Genomic DNA, 19,102 nt, shown 5'->3' on the forward strand with positions numbered 1-19,102 from the left:
TACGAATGTAAATGTAAATTAGATAAAATCGAAATCTCTAAAATTCTTGCATTTCTAAATTCACGCTGCTCTCTGACTTCTGAGTAAATTCCAGACTTTGACGCATGCGCAAACGGAAATTCGGGGAGTCGGGATCGCGGTCTTATCCGAACGCTGCCAGAAAATTGATTTCAGTCCTCTCAGCCTCCGCTTCAAGAGTGGGAGTAAGAGTTTGGTTTTCCGAGTTAATGTGGAGAATTTGTTGCGCCCGCTGACAAGCGAGCGCTCGTAACACGTGGTCGTGATTCCGGCAACACTGACATTCCAAACTGACTCTGTGCAGTCTTGCGTGATAAATTATGTAGTAATATAAAGGTTTAATGTGGTTTTGGTACATACTATATTGAAAAGAAGAAACATTTCGTGTTAGGTATCGGATTTAAAATGATAAATCATTTTTGCGTTACGCTGTTATTGGTACTGATAACAGGACTATATTCCACTGACATAACAGGTAAGGGTATATTTTTATCAAATACTTTTAAAATATGTATTTGTCCCAATGATAGCTTTCATTTATAAATGACGATTTCTGAACATTTCATACGCGTAGAAAATTACTAATTAACAATCTGAGACGTTTCTAGTACTTTTATAGACAATAGTGTGACTGAAGCTAAAGCATTACATGCTATTTGATAATTTATGTCTAATATTTTAGTAGAAATATTACAAGAATGCTTTCGTTCCTTGAAAAGAGCAAAAATATGCCTATCCTTAACAAAACTACACAGCCTACCAGCGGCTGAGCGGTAAAGTAGCTAAACACTGGTTGGTTCGAATCCAAACGAATGGGCAGCTTTTTGGTTTCCTCCATTTGTAACATGTATACGAGCCAGTGTTTTTAGAACCTGTTTACCTTAATTTTACGCTACCGGTTATAGCAAATGATCCTCTCGACCTGGCATGTGTAGCCACTGCAAGAAGCATGAGATCATAAATTTACCTTTCTCATTAACTACAGCTTGACTAGCTTCTCTCAGAGTATTACCATTAGACATGTTAAATTTATCTTCCAGTTTAACCAGTCTGTTACTGGCTTTTGAATTTGGCGATATTAACTGTAATAAATGTGTTTCTTGATAGTTTACCTCCTTATTTCGAATAAAATATATAAAAGACATAAATTATAAAACTATAGCATCGTTATTGTTACTGAAAGATATTTTAAATGCCATACATTATTACCTGATACAAAATTCCTTGGTGTTTATCTATAAAACCAGTTCCTATTTAAGGTTACTTTTACCTGAATTTCTATCTAGTACAGAATTCTTTGGGCTTTTCTATAAAACCAAGGATAAAAGGGCAATCTGTGCCTCTTATTTTTGCTCAGACGTACTTAAGTATGGCATCATGTATTAAAATTTCAATTACAAACGAGTAGCTCGTTAAATCTGTGACAAGTGTTGAGTTTGAAAGTTTGTTTGAATAGGCAGAGAATATGTCTGAAAAATCTGAATAACTAAGTTTTCTTTTCTTACTGCAGACAAATGCGAATAGAATGTAATGGAAGTAAATGAACTTTATTCTTGCTTTATCTTACTTTATTTTCAAAATGATTAAATAGTAAAGTGGCTAAAATATTTTATGATTAAATAGTAAAGCGAATAAAATATTAAAAGTATCTGTGAAAAAGTACAGAATTTTCTTGGCGATGCTGTATGTATATATGTACCAAAACAGATAATACACTTTTCTTTTCAGCAGCAACAACAAAAACAAATTGTAAAATGTCACGTCTTTTGATAACGTATACTAAGTCATGATGCCTACTTGGACTTAAACGACTTATCTTTATGTGTCTAGATTAAGCTAAAACAAACATTTGAAGGGTGTAAATGACCTGCTATATAAAACTAAGCAAACCGAGCAGAAATCACACCTAGTGCTTACAAATCAGCCAGTATATATGGAGTGAACTCTGAAGATTTTTAATTAAAATTAAATTAAACTTTCCTAGCCAAAGACTACGCGGAGATGATTAGGACAGGTTAGCCCTTAACGTACACAGGCGTAACATCACAAATCGTCAAGAAAAAAGCAACGCCGTAGACGGGAATGCTTATCATAAAATAACGACTAGTAACGTGGCCTTCAGCAGGCAGAACACGCTCTGGTTAAAAACAATCTCACACCCTCACCTAAATGCACGGGATGCAATAGAAAAGTAGAAAGTGAAAAGTGACAGTACAGATTCGTAACATAAAATAACTGGTTAGTTAATATAAATAAACCTTACAAATTTGTATTATTTTACTGATAATTGAAAATTATGAATTACACAGCTTAGGGTAAGACAAAAATGTGTTCTGTGAAGAGAGATTTAGCATAGTTTATTAAAACTCTTCTTAGAAAAGGAATACTTGTTGTGATGAAATAAACAAATGGAGATCTACTTATAGATTATTCAAATAATTTTATCATTTTATGGATTATCTTTATTTATCATTTCTGTATTTATAGATTTCCATTAGTTGTGCAGACTATTTATTTTTCCAAAATTACATAAAACTTATTATATCGTTTCCTCTAGTTTTATACTTTCTCTAATTTGGAGGGACAACTGTTACTATTCACAGATAGAATTTTTTGAATACCAGTATGTATTGGATTAATATATTTATTATGGATAGTTTCTTCCATTAGCATTCTTCGATTTTTCTTATCACTTCTATCATAGTTTTAAATTTCTCTATATTAATATGACTTTCCTAATAAATCTTTTAAGAACAATTTCTTTCACATTTAATTTTCCAAATTATCTGCTTAACTTAGTACCCTAATATTTAATTCAATTATTTAGTAACCTAGAATTTTTGTTCGGTACTTTTCCGTTTCGCCGGCGCAAATCTCGCCAATCAGACTTTGTTGGCAAGAACATACAGTATACACATAAAAATTTTTAACAAATGTTAATGCTAAGAATTTTTTTATTTTAAAGGCATAAACATTTTAATATGGTTAAAAATTTTGTGAAAAGCCAATAAATAAAGACAATAAATTTGCAAAAAGACATTAATTTAAGAATTTACTATGCTTTCGTGGTTCAACATCCTGATTCGCCGGTTCGTATCACGTGACCCCAAGTGATCCCATCTCACGTAAACTACGCTACAAAAATATAATTCTCTCAGTAATTATTTACATTAATTTCAAGTTAAATCTTAATTTGGAATACAAGTTTAAATGCAAGAATTATTTCAATTCGTACAAATGGCTTACTCAGAAATTATGTAAAAACGTAGTGCTTTACTTTGCTAGTGCTTTCTCATTAGAATTGATGAATTTACCACTTGATTTTGCCTTTTCTATATTTTCGCCTTCGGGTGAGCGGTGTGATTGCATTCTAATTGACTTAATTACCGCCAATTGTCTTAGAGCATAAAATTTAACTCTCTTGTAAAAATTCTATGTAACTGTATGCCAGTATTGAAAGAAATAATCAATTCGATAAGAAATGGCTGAGACTTGTTTTGGCAAGGCGTAAAAGGTTACCAGCGAGGATATTCCGTTTGGCATCAGTTGTACCATTATTGGCGACTTTATCGTTTAAGCCGGCAAAACGGAAAAGTACCTTTTGTTCCTGTGCGTTATAATCATATATGGTTTTATTTACAATATTCATAAGCATTAATTCATTAGTTTTAAAATGCTGATGTCTCTGCAAATAAAATAATGCTGGACTGAAGATAGGTATGCAAAATGAATGAATCTAGTTCATTTTGATATATAAAAGACAAAATATTTGTCACTTATATTACACTGATCAGGAATTTCCAAATATTTGACGTCCGGAGCCCTTTGTTTAATCAACTGCTTTAACAGGGCTTATCTTTAATGATGTTCAAGAATAGTATTACAAGGGTAGAAAAAAGGGTAGTTAATAAGGGTATGTAATGTGAGGAAGTATTTAAACAGTTCTGCAATGTATATGAAAGGAAATTATATTCTAAAATGTTTAGCTTTACCATAATACCTCAATTTATTATCAACATGATATTGTCAAAACATAACTCCACATAATGGTCCTTCTAAAATTCAATAAATCAAAACATTCTGTGTTACATCACGCATTTGATATTGCTGCTGAGGGCATTATTAAGGTCATTATATTAAGTTCAGTTCCTGTAAGATAATCATTACATGCAGTTTCACACACTTGTCTGTTGTTTGTAATTTGACATACTTTTACTTTCTGTAGAAGATAATTACAATTTAATTTGTAAGCAATTATTTTGCAACTAATTGTGCAATGTAGAGCTAAATTAAGCTATAATGTAAGAAACATAAAAGTTTTTAATGAGACGCTTGTACTTGACTTTATGTGTACAAGTTTCTGAGTTCCGGTGTAAATGCTGATAATTGCAAACGAATACATTGTTCAGATTCCGCACATTCTTTTGGTTTCTGTACTAGCGGAAAATCCTGCATTGTAGAGATGTGTACATAGCTTAGAAAGATAGCAACACACAGTTTGCTTCCTCAGACAAGATTTTTAAATTCATTTAATATGCAGCCAAATCGCTCGTGGACTTCGGTTTTGAATCGCGAGTGTTAATTTGTTGTGTTATATCAAATCTATGATGAATTCGAATTCCGTTAGTCTGGATCCACACTGAATACCATCCAGTACTTATCCAAGAGCACCAAAATCTTAAATAGATACCAAACACTCAGATCAACAAACTAAATATAAAAAATGTAGATCAAACTCATCAGCAAACGTACACAGCCTCGTTTAAGCTGGTCTATCTAAGTTTCTTGGTGAGTTTTACTATTTGTCTCTGTTTTCTCTTGAAGTTTGATGTTATATTCTTGTAAGAAAGTTTTTGTAAGGAATGTGCAATGGTTATATTCCTTTCCACGCACTCCAGCCAGTGAATTCGTTTTCTCTTAAAAAAAGACACTTTGACATTTGCATCAAAAACTACTGTATTTTTCCCTATTATTGAGTGATTTGCTTCGTTCACTTTGATAAAAATTTCGGAAAATATGCCAGTATAGAGGCACAGTCCTTATTTTAAACCATTTTCAATATATGGCTATGATTCATTAAAAATGTCACACGCGTTGATATATAGAATCTGTCTTTAAAGGATCACGATTTAGTGCAGTTTATTATTTTTATTATCACCTTTATAAATAACACAAGATAAAAGGTGCACAAGATGAATACGTATACCTCCGCCAAAGCAAAATATCAGTAAACTCGTGGAAGAACTAAGAATTCATGATATTATCGCTATGAGCATTCTCTATCAAGTGATTCAAAGTCGACTAAATATTTGTTTTTATATGACACTAAGTTTCAAGAAGCTTCGAGCTGATTCCAGGAATTCCGAAAAGATTGAGAAGCTGCTTGAATGTGCATTTCATAGAGAATAATCAAGCACTGAATGACAGAAGAGATACGAAATTCAACTTAGCGAATTTCCTCGTTTAACATGCAATTCCCAAGTTTCTGACTTACTAATTTTTCTATTTTATAAACATATTATTTAACGTAATTCAGATTTTATATGTTTTACTTTCCTGGATGAGCTCCTTTGAAGTTCACTCTGAGCCCTTATAGCTCCACGGAGCTCAGACTGGAAACCGCAGCCTTGACTTATTATACCCATTTCACTCTGTCTCAATCATTATATTAAATGTAGCTTGAGTCGCAACTCAAAGTATCTGTAATAAATTTACTAAGAAAATGATCAACAATTTTTGACCAATTTTCTTAAACAGTTTGCAGATCTGAATGTAGGAAGAAATACTAGATGTTGTCCTCTAGAGATCTTGATGAAATGAAATTCAGTAAATGAACTCTTGAAAAGTTAATTTATAGCTCAGGTCGGATTTACATATTACAAATTCCGTAATAGACGCATCTGCACATACTCATTGTACTTATGCACCACATTTTCTCTTGCAATTCCAATAAATTAAATGGCTTAATATCAGTTAATCACATTGTTTGATATTTAAGGTACTATATAATGGAATAAAAATTTCTGCAGGTTAATTCTAGGAGATAGAGACAAATCAGAGCTGTGTTTAAAATATTTGTAAATTTATCTGTGGGTCCTGTTTACCTTAGAGAACCGTTATCCACTGAGATCAAAAAGTATCATTTAAAGCGATTAGAATATTTGTTTTCCTTTCATGAAACAAGAATATGAATTGTTTCGCTTGAATAGACATTATATTGTTTTCAAACCAGGAAGATGGAAAAAATGTGCAATGCCCTTGCCGGGATTCAAACCTGGACTTCTTGAATACTCTCCGAGTATAATTATCTGGCACTGGGGATGCCTTGATCAAATACGAGTCGAGTGTGCTATCGTTACACCACGAAAGCATGCTGGAAGGATAAAAAAAAATACCTTATATACACCACTTTTCAAGGGCAGCGGGAGATTAGGGTATCCAGTTGCCAAATCCTGATGATGACGAATTATTATCCACCACCATTTTTAGTCCGGACGCCACTGTATAATCATTTTAAAACTTTTCGAAGCAAGGAAACTGAAAAAATGCCTATCTTCGCCGGTACTCGAAACTGGACCTCTCGAATACGCCCTGAGTGTGCTACCGTTACACCACGATGGCATGCTGGAAGGAGGGAGAAAATGACTGATACACTTAAAAGTTTCTCCATGATGGTATCCCTTTTCATAACCGAATAGCTCTGGTGGGCTGTGCTATAATCGATTAAGCAGGCTAATATTTCCTTTATATCGTTTTAACGCAGTAGGTTTCGGCATTATTTCAGCATAAAGTTTGATGCTGAAAATGTAAATTAGTGTATCTAATTATTACGCTAAAACTATTCAAGATACACAATATCAAGGAAAATTTAAATATTACTGCTTGATTAAAGGTAACTTTTGTCTAGGATACATTACATCTTTGTTTGAACTTTGAGCTAGTTTGAAACGCTCGCTCCTTACACCACAGAAAATGCTTCAGTAAAGATGTTGAACAGCTAAAATTTCTGTAATTTCAAATCATGAACTATGCATAAGTATTGCTGCCAGGTTAGTCATTTCAAATTTACTAAATTAAATATAATTTTTAAGACTTTTAGTACTGATATAAAAGTGATTTAATTCAAGTAATTTTGTATCTACATGTTCACGATATACGGACAAATATTTGCAAGCAAGCAACACTTTCCTCTCGTATGGAACAAAACTAGATAAGATAAACTCTGCCACAAAAATAATACTTTAGATTTTAAAAGATCTATGCATTCTGTTCATAAAATGTCTTGTTTTCCTAATCATTTATATGTATCTATACATAGCTCATAATTACAATTCATACATCGGGGGAGGAAAGGAAAGCAAACAGCAGAATCTTCTTTATAGAACATACACAGTATATTAAGAGGAAGATATGATTATATTTGGAGGTGGCTTGCAGAATTGAGTACACACAGCTGCTACTTCTGGCAGCAACAACAATTGTAATACGGCTGGACATCAAGTCGAACTGAGCTTATGCGACTAATACGGGTAGTTCATTCCGTGAGGCTTCATTTCAATGACAGACTTTTATCAATCTACTGATGGCATTGGAGAGTGGTGGCTTGCAAAGCTCTCGGCAGTCAGTGACCAAATGCTCTCGCTGGGTAAGAGATCCGGGCAATCTGCGGGTCAGAGAAACAGTTGAACACCTTCTGTATCGAGCAGTTTTAGGACAGCACTTGCAACATGCGGTCGTATATTAGTTTGCTGAAAAATGGCGTCACGCAATAATACAATATAACCCTTCTGGAGTCATTGATTCCCACCTTAGAGTCATGCGATATCTACCATCACGAGATACCATATCACAGAACGATAAATTGCAGTCTCCAGAGGATACGATGCTACGGAGGTAGAATTTCGACTCATGCTGATACCAGTTTCTTCTTACACGAAGTATAACACGATATTCAGATGCAATTTCGAAACCAGAAATTTGCTACTCAAGCTTTCCATGTACTCACAATGAAGATGGGGCTACTGCTTTATGCGCATCTCTTGGAGTGTTAATTGTTTGCATATCGCAGCATGTAGTACCTTTCAGGCAAATATGACGCTTACCACACCGAACTTCGTGGTGTAAAAATTTTAATTGGCCATTAGTATACCTTCCCAAAGGGAGAACTAATTTTACCTCTTTCAAAAATTTAAAAGTTCCTGAGCTTTTGTTACTGAACAGTGACTGAATGGATAAGATCGTTCAGCAGTGGTAATTTGGTACGAATTCAGGAATGGTGAATTTTCAAATCTGGATGCATGGGCATCAGTTTGTCCTTGTGCAAGACAAAAATTGGCTAGTTTCCCTAAGAAAGGTTATTCTCTTGGTTCCTTAGAAACGTTCCCAGGAAAGTAACTTTCTTGCAAAATATTCGTTATGTTTCTCTTTTAATGGACACTAATAAATTATAATCAGTTAGAATCAATTAATAAATTATAATTTGAAATATTTTTAAAACTTCTCTAAGGAGTAATTATTATAGTTTTAAAATATTTCTTCGTAAAATAATGTAATGCATTTTATGCTTACATTATAGCAAATGCTTTAAAGAATTCCCAACTCGCAATTACATTTTTCCAATTATAAACTCTCAGAAAAATACGAAAACGTGTTTAAACTTTAATGCAGTTTTGGGATATATAATCTGTATCTTTAGATCGTCATTTATCTGTGTTTTTTGCTATGGAGTCACTAGATAACGAAGTGGAGAACAATAAGAGAGGAAGAGATCCAAGGTACAGTAAGCAAAAATGGCGATATCTTAGTTGATATTGGAAATGTTAATATTAATATGCATGATATCCTAAATTCTTTAAATAAATAATATTGCAGTAGCCATTTGTACTTTATCTGTGTACTTTATCCGTGTATTCATTTACCATGTCCTCACTGTTACCACGACCTGCAGAATTTAAATAATTCGCGTAATTTTCTTCTCTCGATTTTTGTACAATAAAATTAGTAAAAACGGGAGAAGGAAAATAGACGCGAATATGGTATTTGCATCTTATTTCAAAAATATTTTAGAATAATATTTCTAATACTTTATTGTAGTTCTTCTATTCTGTAGCACATTATGGAAGTACGCTAAACGTTTAAACAGGTTTTACAATAATAAAATAAAATCCTTCTTACTTTCCTAACGTGGTAATTCATAAGAATACTTTGATTAAAATACAGGTAGTAGACTCCACATCTATTAGAACATGGGATTTACTATGTAACATGGAGCCATCATGTATCTTTTGGGAACTATGACTTTTAGAAACTAAGCTGCTATATAACATTTGGGCACATTTATCTGATTAGGCTAGAAATGCTTCTTTAAGGTAACAAATTTGGGGTTTCCCCATAAATAGATTATTTCTAGGCTGCTGGTTTCAGAGAGAAGTGTAACTTGAATTATCTGTTTTCTTAGTCACCAGTTTAATACCTAGCGAGATTTTTTTTCCTGTTCACGAAAGTAAAAAATCTAAAACAATTTCGATAATGTTTGAAAGTCAGATGAAAACGTAACAGATGAATGAAGTATAATCCTTTAACTTCAGGATAAATCACCCATTAAAATGTTACTTCAGTCTTCCGTACATTCATCTCACAATGTCAAAGTTGTAAAAGCATAACAGAACGGCATATTCGATCACTAAGGAAAGTTTAAACACACTAAGTGCTTGAACTACTATAGAGCTCTGAAGTGAATAAATTCTGAACTAAGCTGACTGGTTGAGAGCTTTTTTATACCCTTTTCTGCGAAGGATGGCAGCGGTAAAACGAGCTTAGAACTGAGTAAAATTACATTAGCGTGTTTCTACTCTCTTGAGACTTCGCTTTTCAGATGTTAAAAAGTTGCCAAATTTATCAAAAATGTTATCAGTTATTGCCAAAATTGGGCAGAATCTATCAAATTACAATTTCAATTCTGTATACGCTAATTAAATATATAACTATTAATCGAATTCTAAAATCACACTAATTGCACAAACACTTGAGGACATGACAATAAAAAGATATAACTATGTACTCAATAATTAGAATGAGATAACACAAAAATAGTAAAAGCAGGTATGCAATAAAGTACGATGAAATAATTTACATAATTAATAACATCATGCTTTTCACACAATTCAATTAAAACTAAGAGCATCCTAACAAGAGATGGAGAAGTATTATGCTGTTAATTAACATTTATTTTTGATTTGTATGGCTTATTTCAAAAATCTATTCAATAATGAACGCAGATGTTTGCAGAATTATGCTAAAAGAGCAAAAAGTATGCTTTGAGTCGTTTTCAATAAAATTACGCATCAGTTTCAGTAGCAGTATCATTAAATGAAAGAATTATCATTGTCTTAAATGATTTAGCAATCTTGTGATCGGCGTATATTCTTACCATTAAAAGAAGGAAAGTATTTAATTACTAATTTGAGAAAATTAGTATTTTAAATTTTCAATACATTTTTAACTATTTGACATGGGAAAGAATATCGAAATAATCGATGTAAAACAGTTAAACTCTCCCTACGAATCTGTGCGATGTATGCTTTCGAATGTATTTTTTTATTTCTAGGGCGGAAATTTTATTTTTTAAATCTGGAATAACGTTATCTGCTTCAGTCCCTTCTCATTTAATCAAATATCTGAAATAGCGTATAAGTAATAAATTAATTTATTTGACTAATTATCGCAAAGTATTTGAAAACTATATGTCCAAAAAGATGGATGCTTTCTTGGTGGATCGTTTAGCAGAAATTGTCCCTAATTTGCATTTGACACATGGTAATCGTAACAGTGCCCTTAATTATACCCCTCATTCACCAAATGCTAAGTGTTAGACAAACTGCCAGTTTCCGTGGCATTAGCTATTTGGTAACTTGTGATAATGATTTTAAAGGATGATGTAATTATCTTAAGAGAAACTAAGATAGTTTCTTTATCTTCAGGATTAATATTTACCTCATTTAATTAATGGTTAACAATTATGCAAATGAATTATGCAAAATAAAATACTACAGAATGAATAATTTTAATATTCATGCCATTTCTAGCATTAAAATACATTTTTATTCACTGTATTCGCTATATTATACGAAAATTTTCTTTCTTCTTAATAAACTCATACATGGGCGTATCTGTAATTTTATGTTAGCTTTTTAGACTCTTTCTTATTAGATTACAGAATTTTATTTTGACTACTATATGCTTTTATTTGCTGTTGTCTTGTCCATACTACATGGAACAATTGTTGCCATAACCTACTCCAAAACGAGGTTGGACTTCTATTTTCCACTCCAATTTTGAGGAAGAGCACCCAGGGGGATCCGGAGGTTTCCCACCCCTCTTCCTTTCCTCAATCCACAAGAGAGAACTTTGGGATCGCCTCATATTTAGAGTGCCGCCATGCCGCACCGACACTATACATTTACAAACACCCATGTCTTCTCCGGGATTCGAACCGTAGTAGGCTTCTTACCACTATACCGTCTGAGCGACATATGCTTTTAATTGATCCTTTATATAAAATTCGAAATTTTACCCTGAAATTATGCTAATTTCTTTTACATCGAGAGAATTTAGTATGCTTTACATAAATGTTTCTAACACAATTTTAATTTCATTAAAATTATTTTATATTGCGCATATACATTTGTAGGTCGACCTCGTTTCTTCAGCGAGTTTATAAATTAGTGAAATGAATGAGTTACCTCATTTATTGTAATGTGCAGTTGATTATGTTTATAATGAATGTGCTTTTATATTTTTAAAATACAATAATACTTTATATAATACAATAGAGTTATGGCCAGTTAACTTCTAGGTAACTTTGTAATATTCAACTTATTTCGTTGCAATGGGCATCCGTTATGTTTAATTTACTTACGACTTTGCAAAAGGAGGTGCCAGCTTCCTACAACATCCTAGTACAGCCATTTCCTATTAGACGATTAAATGGTTTTTAAAAAGAAATTATATCTTGCGAGACGTTTACACTTGTACTGAAAGAGTTGGAGGATGATAAGTCATACTCTTATTCCCGATAGTTCAAGACGCAATGCAGTTGCAGCTTTCCGTCTGTCTAGATGACATGGTTGCCTTGCCTCCTGCCTGCACGGCATAGTGATTTTAAGTGATCTCATTTGCGCACTTTGTGATTCTGGTGAAGAAATGAGCAGGAAGCACCTGCTCCGATGTAGGGTTCTTCGTAGTTTTACAGAGGAGTGGAGATATTGGGAGGCAAGGACGTTCCTTAGGCAATGACTTCGGTCTTTTTGTTCTTAGTTCTATTATTTGTAACCTTGTTTAACGTTATTTTAAGATTTGAATTTATTATAAGGTTTTAATTCTTTGTAACCTTTTGCCTAGCTATTGAAAATACCAAAATAGCTATATAAACTTCTGTAAGAATCAGACTAACAAAACGTGGATGTCTTTTATCATGCAGGTGAAAGATACCATGGGTAATTTTACTGCAGAGATAATTAAAGTCAAAATGAAAACAAAGGAATATTTAAATTTCTTTTTTAGAAAAAGTTTAAATTACACTTGATCAGAAAATTTTAATTTAAAATGTTCTCTAGGTTGTTTCTAGTTCGGCTAATAATTGTTTCTTTTTCTAACAGTCCGATAGAAAATGTAAAAATCTGTTAACTAGAACACAGCATACGTCATGTATATAGAAATTTTAATTTTTTATATTTTACTGAAAATATCACTATGCATCTGTAACTAAAACATAATGGCAGACTAAATAACTACGTTTGGAAGTTCTATTCAGTGCGCAGATTCCAGTGTAAGAAATGAATAAAACGAAATAAGATTCGAAATAAAGAGAAATAAATAAAATAAAATTCAAAGAATGTAATAAAAATGTCAAACAGAAAAACATTTTGTCACATGAGGCCTTTTTTAGTAAAGTAATATCATATTATGCATAGATACTTCAGAAAAAGAAAATGAAATGGGAAACATATTTTTCATCACTATAACACTCCTTCCTCTTCCACTAAAAATTAATCAAGATGGTGTTAGCTAAAAGTTTTGGATCATCTACAGAACTTTAAGATTTCTTCAAGAGAAAAAATTTTAATACAAATTTTAAAAGGTATTTTGTTCATTCGATAAACATAAGAGTATAAGAGACAGGCTTTAAAATTCCTTTTCTCATTGATGGTGAAATTCCAAATATTTCATGTAACTTAATTCAGTTTCACTCTTCTCATTTATTGACATTTATAACAACGTAGTTTCCTCAAGAAAGTATTTTAGTCTGATGATATTGATACGTTTCAGAAACAACCTTTTATGTTAAAAATGTTTGCGGTTGTTTTTAGTTCGGCTAATGATTGTTTCTCTTTCTAGCAGTCCGACAGAAAATGTAAAAATTTGTTAACTAGGAACACAGCATACGTCATACTAAAAATTTTAATTTTTTATATTTCACTAAAAATATCGTATGAAAACTGTTATGGTATTTTTGAAACCTCCTTCGTTTAATTTATTTGTCATGCAAGCAATAAGCCTATGATCTACCATGTAAAACATAACATAAGAGGTCTTTTTCAAATAACTACCTTTTAAGAACGAAATCAAGACCTTGTGTTTTCAGAGCGAAGTGCAAAATTTATTACATTAATACATTAATGTAATAAATTTTGCATTAATTATTTATTTCATTTAATACATTAATGGGATCTTCTGATAAAGAAAACACGATTAAAAACAAATATTATGTTAAAACAGAATTAAACTCTCAATTAAAATTTCCGTTATGATTTATTAGATGAACCTTTTGATCAACAAAATCAGTATATGCAACCAATAAAATATATGTGCATTATTCACTGCACAAACACGTTCATGGCAGTAGAAACACATTTACAGGTGTGAGATTTAAAATCAACTTGAGTATTAGAGCGGTAGTAAAAAGCACTATTTTGCGGTGAGAGCAGGGTTTGAAATCTTTAAAACATGAAAAGAAAGATCTTTCAATAAAAAAATGACAATGCTTTTTTTAACTAATGAATAGTTTACGTAGTCTATCTTATAAATTCAAACAATAATTTACGTCTACGTTATATTTTATCTGCTTGTAGTTTTCGTATATTGTTTAGGTTATTTTAATAATAATTCTTTCAGCCCTTATTATGTTGAACGTTATTGAAACGTAAATGCAGTTACATTCTGAGAAATAAAAGCTAGCCATCTTTTGAACTATTAATAAAATATTTCATATTATCATAGTAGTTTAAGATTCATTATTGAAAAGTTTATATTATATCTGTCACAATATCTTCAACGCTCAAATGCACAGAAAATGCCTACTTTTTAAGAATAGAAAATTAATTTATGAGGAACAGGAAATTCTTATTTAAACCTTAAACATTCTTAGGCGAGGTGTATCTGAACTCCTGTCTTTTGTGTCTGGATATGAATTTTGGTTCCCACAACTAACATATTTCCTGCTTATATATATATATATGTGTGTGTGTGTATGTGTATTGATGGATAAGAGATAACATAAACTAAACTATACACATATCTGCTTTATTCCCTCAGTGATCTTGGATTACAGGTTCTTTCTCTCTTTCGAGAACTAATTGATTGTCATCCTTAATACATCATTTGTTTAAAATTTCACAAATATGAAAGTGTAGAAGGATGCTGCAGTAAAACCTAAATTAATACCATATGTTAGTACTTTCTTTTCAGAAACAAATATGAATTTAGGGAGACGTGAAAGAAAGAAAATATAAAAGAAAAATAATTAATAATATATTACTCCCACAGCTATGTTTTTAACGTTTTTTGTGTTATCTTTATTTATTAAATGTCATATTCTTTGCATTAAATAACATAAAAATCAATACAACTGCAAAATAACAAAATATTTCAAAACAACATACTTTTAGAATTTCGATTGACAATCTCTCGCGCCGGAGATAAAATTGTTTTTTCCCCTGTGCAGTGTTGCCATTGGTCGCTTTGAAATCGTTGAGTTTTTTAATGAAACATTCGTTAAGTTTTACAAAAGGTGAAATAGATAATAAAACAAATTCGAAATTTTTCAAAAACCGGCCCTTAGGTGTCCATGTTCGGGTGGAGGATTACGCTATTCAAAATGCTTACTGCCCTTCTTTCACAATGCGAGAAACATACTTACACTCATGAAAATTCTCCTTCATTTAATTTCTTTTAAAATAATACAGGGAGGTAATAGTTGGTGGCAACAATTCGAAAAGTGATTCAGTCTTTTACAGTTATCTAACGCAAAATTAGGTTTCGAGACAAATAACCCTTCTGGGCTAACGCTACTTTGGGTTAATTATTAAATTTTAGGTACAGAGAAAAATAATAAAGAATATACTGGAATACACTTTTATTAGAAAATTACATATGTGCAATATTTATATTTAATTTTTTGAATTAAATGAATAATACATAAAATATTCCTAAATTACCGCCCTGCACAACTGACAATAGTTTATTTTTTTATGTTCAACTAAAATGTAACATAATTCAATTCATGGAAATTTAAAATTAAAAAAAGAAAAATAAAAAGGAAACATTCTGATGGAAAACATGTTAAAGGGAAGTTTCGAGAATTACGTTGGAATGTAATAGCAGGTCTGATCGTATCTAATATGTCGGTCATTAAAATCCATAAAAAATTACCAATGCTTAAAATCTGCACAAAGCATAAATTTCAGAGGCATCACAATTAAATACTTTAAAAATCAATGAACTTTATATATTAAAGTGTTTGCAACAGATTGTCAGTTATAACATAATTTTCAAAAAATAACATCTTAATTTTACTGAAAGTCAATTGATTTTACCTTCAGACCTATACGAGCTTCCTTACAAGTGTTTCAACTTCTGGCTTTATTTGGATTAAAAACTAAAGTATACAAGTCACGAAAAACATAAATTAAATTTTATTAATTACCAGCGGATGTACTCGATGCCAGTTACATTAGATTCAGAGTAATTCATCTAACAACGGAACAATACCGCTGTAATCCGTCTCTAATAACGATGCAAAAGATACCATTCATAGGCATACATTTTTCAGTTTGATATGACATAGAACACACATAAAATGTCGATAGAAAAATAAACTAATTTTCTCTCATTTTTAGCAACAATGGCATGAAGTTTTTAATCATTATCATCTTTCTAATCAATTGGTCATAAAAGCTCAAGCTGCATCTAATATTTCACCTATATTAAATTTTAGTCGATTAAATGTGGCAAAAAATTGATCATAAATGATCATAAATCAATAGCGCAAATAAACACAGAAACATATATTTTTCTTTATATACACATATATTACAAGGTAGTATTTCTCCTGCCTTTCTAGCATTCCTTCGTGGTGTAGTGGTTCTGCACGCTGGGTCGGTATTCCAGAAGTCCGTGGTTCGATTCCCAGTGAAGGTGATTGCTAATTTTTGATCTTTCGGCTTCCGAAAAAATCCTAATGTCTCTAAAGTGGCGTTCCAATTAAAACAGTGTTGGATGATGATTCTCATTACCTGGGATTTTGCGACTGGATTCCCTGAAAACTGCAGTCGCTCTTTAAAAAAAGGGAGTTTATAAGGTATTTCTCCCGCCTGCCTAGCTTGCCTTTGTGGTGTAGTGGTTCTGCACGCTGGGCCGGTATTCCAGAAGTCCGTGGTTCGATTCCCAGGGAAGGTGATGGCTAATTTTTCACTTCTCTGGCTTCCCCAAAAAAATCCTAATCTCTCTGCAATATACATATATATATATAATTTATGATAAGAAAACTTTTCATATACCATCTCCAAAGAACACAAATTCAATTTAAAACCATGAATGAAACAATTTTTTTAGTCATAATTTAAATTAGTATTTGAAATAGCAATTTCAACTTCTCGTTCAAAAATCTACAAAAAAAAAAAAAAAAAAAAAAAAAAAAAAAAAATTCTTAAATCACAAATTCTGACTAAAAATTTTGTTTCGTTCATGGTTTTAAACTGAATTTGGTTTCTTTGGAGAGGGTATATGAAAAGTTTTCTTATTGTAAATTATTATGAATTATTAATTTAGTGCTTTGCAGCTTTAGCGCAAGCCATAGGCTATTTAATTTACTTTATATTTTGAATTGGTATATGTATATACATATAGAGTTTCTTAATCTTACAAATTTTTGATTAACGAACTCTACGATTTGAAAGCGAATAGTACCAACACTTTTCGAAATAAACCATTTTTATCTTCAACACTCGAGACTGTTGTGATTTGGAAATATGAGCCGAAAATAAGTGTTCTTAAGTTTGGAGTTTTTAATTATTATCTCCGCTGATTAAAGTCGTGCGGAAATTTTGGAATTGGGAATAATGTATTTAATGTTTGCCAATGCTATTTTTATTTCATTGTAAAACTTTTATTAACAAACTCCAAGATTTGAAAGCGAGTAGTGGCAACGTTTATCGAATAAAGAAGATTTTTATCTCCAGCGTGCGAGACTGTTGCTTCTCAGAAACAATTAGCGTTAAATTAGAGTTCGAAAATTATCGTTTTAAGCGTGTTCTTTGATTTTAGCTAGTTTTTGTGGAAAAAAGGTGGCCGTCGAATTTTTCCAGAAGAGAATTAAAGAAAGTTTGGTCACGATAACTATATTAATGACATAGTTATCAGCGAACAAACAAACGTACAGACTTTCTTCTTAATATATATATATATTTAATAATCACAAATCCTCAAAATGAAATAAATATTACGGTCAGCAGCCCAAGCAAATTAGACTCAAACAGAGTTTTTAAGTTTTAATTACTTTTAAAATAAGATATGGCTTATCCCATCTCAAAATATTTAGAAACTCCCATAAAAGATCAATTTTCGCAAACTTCACAAAAATGCGAAACTGCAAGAAGAAAAAAAGTATGGTAACTGAACAGGATATCTTAACACCTATTATGCTTCAGTCAGGTGACTAATGCATCAATGTCGAACTGAACGGAGTTTAATGGAGCCTCCAAAATCAAATAAATAACAGTTTTAAAGAAAACCTAGCGGAGCGCGTGTAATGCGAGAGATAAAACACGAAGGCTCAGTTACCACTAGACCATTAATTAATTCTACACAATAGATGGAGTAGACGCTTCACCGTTGTTGTCAATAAATGAATTAAGTTAACGTGTTCATCAATGGCCATGTGGGCGTGGCATCCGCAAAGAATGAATGAAAGAAGAACGAGTGATAGGTCGATTATACGGGTGTGGAGGTTTATGGGATATCATGCACGCACTTGCAAATACATTATATTTTGAGGTCTGAAAGGAATATTACGGCAAAAGGCTTTTGTGTTTAAAAGCAGCATATATATTTTTTCGAGTGATATCTCGAACTGATCGAGTGATATCTCGATCTTACAAAAAGCTGTAATATGTAATTAAAAACTTTAGTACTTTTACCGGAACAATATACATATAATTTTAACATACAAAATATACAAGTAAAGAAAACATATATTTGGCTTTCATATTGTTACGAATTTTTCATTTAAATAGGTAATTTTAGTAGACTGATACTTAAAACAGTTGTATTTTACTGCGTAATATAGCGTACGACAAATTTTAAGAGAAAGCTATGTAAGAAAAGTAAGAATACAGGAGCACGTATATTTAACATTGAGTAAATGGGTGTAGAGGTAATTTGCATTGATACTGAGTATTATTAGTGTATCTTCTTTACATTTTTAAAGAAAATATTGTTCAAGTATTATTATTGGGTCACCCTTTGAGAAAACATACAAGAAGGAAAGACATATATAAAAAATCTGATATGTACAACACATAATTTCCTTGTACGGAATATTAAATTGTACGCAATTTTTGCTGCATTTCATTTAAACTTATTTCCTCTAATTTCATTAGAGATACATTTGTCATTCAATAAATTCTGTTCTCAGTTCCAGGGAAGGCAAAAAGACATAAAACTTCAAAATATCTTCAATAAAATTGAAAAATATAGAAAACAATAAAAACCAAATACAGTTAAAACAATAAAAAAAAGAATTTTTACA

At 31.7% G+C, this 19,102-nt stretch overlaps 1 protein-coding gene across 1 annotated transcript in view; it reads left to right on the forward strand.

Annotated features, from left to right (window-relative positions):
- Positions 1-204: 204 nt before the first annotated feature.
- LOC118181428 (cell adhesion molecule Dscam1-like) overlaps positions 205-19,102 on the forward strand; it is a 666,362-nt gene continuing 647,464 nt past the window's right edge. Inside the window, exon 1 of the mRNA XM_085823330.1 lies at positions 205-493. Coding sequence (XP_085679456.1) covers positions 424-493 — 70 coding nt within the window. The 5' untranslated portion in view covers positions 205-423. The remainder of the gene's footprint in view (positions 494-19,102) is intronic.

This window comes from Stegodyphus dumicola, chromosome 9, assembly GCF_044657685.1.
Source record: "Stegodyphus dumicola isolate Sdum_Otavi_A_Nest chromosome 9, ASM4465768v1".
NCBI classification, from domain to species: Eukaryota; Metazoa; Arthropoda; class Arachnida; order Araneae; family Eresidae; genus Stegodyphus; species Stegodyphus dumicola.